The sequence below is a fragment of the Drosophila albomicans genome, unplaced genomic scaffold (genome assembly GCF_009650485.2).
Source record: "Drosophila albomicans strain 15112-1751.03 unplaced genomic scaffold, ASM965048v2 utg000108l_pilon, whole genome shotgun sequence".
NCBI lineage: Eukaryota > Metazoa > Arthropoda > Insecta > Diptera > Drosophilidae > Drosophila > Drosophila albomicans.
In genome coordinates this window covers 123755-129432 of record NW_026263515.1, presented here as the reverse complement: position 1 = coordinate 129432, position 5678 = coordinate 123755, and the positions used below count along the sequence as shown (strand labels likewise).

Genomic DNA, 5678 nt, shown 5'->3' with positions numbered 1-5678 from the left:
CAACAATGTCAATTGGTGCAAGTGGCTCAGTTTTGCATAAGGTGGTCATGCGGTATTGCCATATGCGATCGTGAAATGTAATCTTATGTATGTCGCTGCCACGCTTCTCCAGCAGCATGCGCAAATGTCATCGCGAAAAAATCCGCATAATAATAAATAGGGACGCCCACTGGCAGTGAGCTGCAGCTCGACTGTAACTCACCACTATTCGGCGTTTTCTGCTCTGGAGTGACACTGTCACAAAGTTTTTTGTTGTCGTGTGCTGCAGCCACCATTCTGATTTATATATTAGGCTCCAAAGTGCTGAAACCCAATTGAGGCGTCTAAATAAAATTTTGAAATTTAAATAAAATTCTGATGACCGTAGTTTAATATGCTGCTTACCCGAACGCAGGGACTCATTGCCTGATCGTCGTCATTGCATGACTCGTCTTTGTCGATGGTCAATTTGATGCTGCAGTTCAATTCCTGCGACTGTTTGCCGGAGTTTAGTGCAGGTGGTGGTGTGCACGCCTGCGCATTTAATGCACTTGTGTGTCCGTAGGCTTGGCAACAGTGGCACTGTGCAGGGTCGCGGGGCTTACAATGCTTCTCGACCACTACTGCTTGGTTTCCCAGTTCTTTAATCTTTAGGATTTGCTCATGGCTGCCGTCCGCATTGGTGTCAATCTCCACCTTAACATGTTTAATGGATTTTGCGATATACGGTGTTTGATTACTCGTATATATCGAGTATTGAAGTCAGCCTCTAGAAGCTTGGTTGTCAGCCAGTCACACGGAGTGCTCTGGTGTAGTTGCCGAATGATAATACGGAAACCCCTTTCGCTGCGCAATTGGTGCGTATGGTGTTGTATACCGTCTTCGTCAAGTATATTTAGTGCAGCTTTATATGTTGATATATCTTTGCAGATAATGCGGAGTCCGCTATCTGCAGTTGATCTTTTTTTTAAAATTACCTATTCGTATTTTTTGAAATTTGTCTAGCAGGGGCATGATTGCTGGGACAAATGGTAATATCAGTGGTTGGAATTTTATGATCTATTTGTTGCTGAACTGGAAAAGCGTTGAGCTGTTGTTGTTGTTGTTTCTCGTCACATTGTGTTTGTTGCGTGTACAGCTCAAATGTCATGTTGCGAAATTGCTTTTAAGGATTGGTGTTTTAATTTGTGGGAAATCCATCCACTCGACTGTAGCTTTCTAACTTGTTTTATTTATATTTTCATATCTTGGCGCACCTAATTTTTTTGGTGCAGTGGAATCAGCCATTTTGGCCGTTAAATTTCAAATTCGAATAAACAAGTTGGGAACACTGCCTTCCTCGGCGATTCTCAAGTGGTGTACCTAAGTATCTACTTGTGTCAAGTGAAGATTTTTTTGGGGGTTTGTGATTTTTGGCAGTTAAGTTTCAAATTTGAATTTAATTGAAGATTGGCAACGCCCTTCTCATCGATTCTAAAGTTATGTACCTAAGCATCTTATTCAAGGAAAAATATTTTTTTTTTTATAATGGGCTTTTGATGTTATGGTCACACAGTGAGCAATTTCCATCGTATTCTACATATGCGGACTTGATTTAATTAAATAAAATAAAATCATAGCTATCAATTTCAAATTGTAGTGTTTTGAATCATTTATTGTAATTATAATATTTGTAAATTTCATTAATGAAAAGTATCACATTATGGAATCCAGGATCGGTCCAACGGTTTCAAATGCAGTCGCACCATACCCCAGTCGACGTTTTCCGGTTCTAAAGGCTTAAAAGAAATCCTCAGATTTGGATGCTTGAAGTGACGCTGTATCTGTAAGAATAATGAAATGAATACTTAAGAGTAGAAGACTTTCTGCACAACACTCACCAGCTTTTCGTTTTCATCTGTGTTGTGGCAATACAATGCTAAGGGCTGAGAACGATTCTTCAGTGTCGCCCTCCACGAGACACCGGCTAAATTCAACACCGGTCCAGTGATGCCAATATTTTTTCGAAAAAAACGGACAGATTGAGAAAAAAAAAACAGGAAAAATAGGTATCTTGACATGATTGGCTCAAGACCAATCCATGGCATTTATTTGCTTATATTTATTGTTTGCTTAGCTTCCGTCGTCGACGACTGTTTGACAATTGTTGTGACCGTCATGTGACGTCTGTAAATCGCACAGAGCATTTCGTATTCATCACGAAAGTTCTCCTTGCGATACGGTTTTGGAAATGCGGCCGCAAAGCGTTGCATTAGCTGCTTTGCCTTGTTTCGCACTATCTCCACAACCATTTGATTTTTCGACTCAGGCTTGACAAAGCAACACAACTTCCCAATGGCCTCCTGAGAACGATTCTTCAGTGTCGCCTCCACGAGACACCGGCTAAATTCAAAGAATTCATTGTGCAGCTTTATGCCTGATATATTCAGGATCTTTAGCGATGGACAGCTGGCTACTACTTGCCACAGCTTTGCCTCATTCAACATCACCCGATGGCCGATAATATCCAGTCGCTGCAAGTGTCTTAAATCCGTAATCAGTTTGTGTAGTTTATCGGCTGTGAAACAATTTTCTTCCAACAATGTCAATTGGTGCAAGTGGCTCAGTTTGCATAAGGTGGTCATGCGGTATTGCCATATGCGATCGTGAAATGTAATCTTATGTATGTCGCTGCCACGCTTCTCCAGCAGCATGCGCAAAATGTCATCGCGAAAATCCGCATAATAAGAATAGGACGCCCACTGGCAGTGAGCTCGCAGCTCGACTGTAACTCACCACTATTCGGCGTTTTCTGCTCTGGAGTGACACTGTCACAAGTTTTTGTTGTCGTGTGCTGCAGCCACCATTCTGATTTATATTAGGCTCCAAAGTGCTGAAACCCAATTGAGGCGTCTAAATAAATTTTGAAATTTAAATAAAATTCTGATGACCGTAGTTTAATATGCTGCTTACCCGAACGCAGGGACTCATTGCCTGATCGTCGTCATTGCATGACTCGTCTTTGTCGATGGTCAATTTGATGCTGCAGTTCAATTCCTGCGACTGTTTGCCGGAGTTTAGTGCAGGTGGTGGTGTGCACGCCTGCGCATTTAATGCACTTGTGTGTCCGTAGGCTTGGCAACAGTGGCACTGTGCAGGGTCGCGGGGCTTACAATGCTTCTCGACCACTACTGCTTGGTTTCCCAGTTCTTTAATCTTTAGGATTTGCTCATGGCTGCCGTCCGCATTGGTGTCAATCTCCACCTTAAACATGTTAAATGGATTTTGCGATATACGGTGTTTGATTACTCGTATATATCGAGTATTGAAGTCAGCCTCTAGAAGCTTGGTTGTCAGCCAGTCACACGGAGTGCTCTGGTGTAGTTGCCGAATGATAATACGGAACCCCCTTTCGCTGCGCAATTGGTGCGTATGGTGTTGTATACCGTCTTCGTCAAGTATATTTAGTGCAGCTTTATATGTTGATATATCTTTGCAGATAATGCGGAGTCCGCTATCTGCAGTTGATCTTTTTTTTTAAATTACCTATTCGTATTTTTTGAAATTTGTCTAGCAGGGGCATGATTGCTGGGACAAATGGTAATATCAGTGGTTGGAATTTTATGATCTATTTGTTGCTGAACTGGAAAAAGCGTTGAGCTGTTGTTGTTGTTGTTTCTCGTCACATTGTGTTTGTTGCGTGTACAGCTCAATGTCATGTTTGCGAAATTGCTTTTAAGGATTGGTGTTTTTAATTTGTGGGAAATCCATCCACTCGACTGTAGCTTTCTAACTTGTTTTATTTATATTTTCATATCTTGGCGCACCTAATTTTTTGGGTGCAGTGGAATCAGCCATTTTGGCCGTTAAATTTCAAATTCGAATAAACAAGTTGGGAACACTGCCTTCCTCGGCGATTCTCAAGTGGTGTACCTAAGTATCTACTTGTGTCAAGTGAAGATTTTTTTGGGGGTTTGTGATTTTTGGCAGTTAAGTTTCAAATTTGAATTTAATTGAAGATTGGCAACGCCCTTCTCATCGATTCTAAAGTTATGTACCTAAGCATCTTATTCAAGGAAAAATATTTTTTTTTTATAATGGGCTTTTGATGTTATGGTCACACAGTGAGCAATTTCCATCGTATTCTACATATGCGGACTTGATTTAATTAAATAAAATAAAATCATAGCTATCAATTTCAAAATTGTAGTGTTTTGAATCATTTATTGTAATTATAATATTTGTAAATTTCATTAATGAAAAGTATCACATTATGGAATCCAGGATCGGTCCAACGGTTTTCAAATGCAGTCGCACCATACCCCAGTCGACGTTTTCCGGTTCTAAAGGCTTAAAAGAAATCCTCAGATTTGGATGCTTGAAGTGACGCTGTATCTGTAAGAATAATGAAATGAATACTTAAGAGTAGAAGACTTTCTGCACAACACTCACCAGCTTTTCGTTTTCATCTGTGTTGTGGCAATACAATGCTAAGGGCTGAGAACGATTCTTCAGTGTCGCCTCCACGAGACACCGGCTAAATTCAAAGAATTCATTGTGCAGCTTTATGCCTGATATATTCAGGATCTTTAGCGATGGACAGCTGGCTACTACTTGCCACAGCTTTGCCTCATTCAACATCACCCGATGGCCGATAATATCCAGTCGCTGCAAGTGTCTTAAATCCGTAATCAGTTTGTGTAGTTTATCGGCTGTGAAACAATTTTCTTCCAACAATGTCAATTGGTGCAAGTGGCTCAGTTTGCATAAGGTGGTCATGCGGTATTGCCATATGCGATCGTGAAATGTAATCTTATGTATGTCGCTGCCACGCTTCTCCAGCAGCATGCGCAAAATGTCATCGCGAAAATCCGCATAATAAGAATAGGACGCCCACTGGCAGTGAGCTCGCAGCTCGACTGTAACTCACCACTATTCGGCGTTTTCTGCTCTGGAGTGACACTGTCACAAGTTTTTTGTTGTCGTGTGCTGCAGCCACCATTCTGATTTATATTAGGCTCCAAAGTGCTGAAACCCAATTGAGGCGTCTAAATAAATTTTGAAATTTAAATAAAATTCTGATGACCGTAGTTTAATATGCTGCTTACCCGAACGCAGGGACTCATTGCCTGATCGTCGTCATTGCATGACTCGTCTTTGTCGATGGTCAATTTGATGCTGCAGTTCAATTCCTGCGACTGTTTGCCGGAGTTTAGTGCAGGTGGTGGTGTGCACGCCTGCGCATTTAATGCACTTGTGTGTCCGTAGGCTTGGCAACAGTGGCACTGTGCAGGGTCGCGGGGCTTACAATGCTTCTCGACCACTACTGCTTGGTTTCCCAGTTCTTTAATCTTTAGGATTTGCTCATGGCTGCCGTCCGCATTGGTGTCAATCTCCACCTTAAACATGTTTAGTGGATTTTGCGATATACGGTGTTTGATTACTCGTATATATCGAGTATTGAAGTCAGCCTCTAGAAGCTTGGTTGTCAGCCAGTCACACGGAGTGCTCTGGTGTAGTTGCCGAATGATAATACGGAACCCCCTTTCGCTGCGCAATTGGTGCGTATGGTGTTGTATACCGTCTTCGTCAAGTATATTTAGTGCAGCTTTATATGTTGATATATCTTTGCAGATAATGCGGAGTCCGCTATCTGCAGTTGATTTTTTTTTTAAATTACCTATTCGTATTTTTTGAAATTTGTCTAGCAGGGGCATGAT

General features: G+C 41.5%; 1 protein-coding gene across 1 annotated transcript; it reads right to left on the bottom strand.

The window, feature by feature from the left end:
- Positions 1-1625: 1625 nt before the first annotated feature.
- On the bottom strand, positions 1626-5366 carry LOC127566266 (uncharacterized). The gene is made up of 4 exons (XM_052008289.1): positions 5067-5366; positions 4958-5006; positions 4411-4877; positions 1626-1802 (listed from the first exon to the last, which is right to left on the bottom strand). The coding sequence occupies exons 1-4, from the start codon at positions 5364-5366 to the stop codon at positions 1680-1682; spliced, it is 939 nt and encodes a 312-aa protein (XP_051864249.1). The 3' UTR covers positions 1626-1679.
- Positions 5367-5678: the final 312 nt, after the last annotated feature.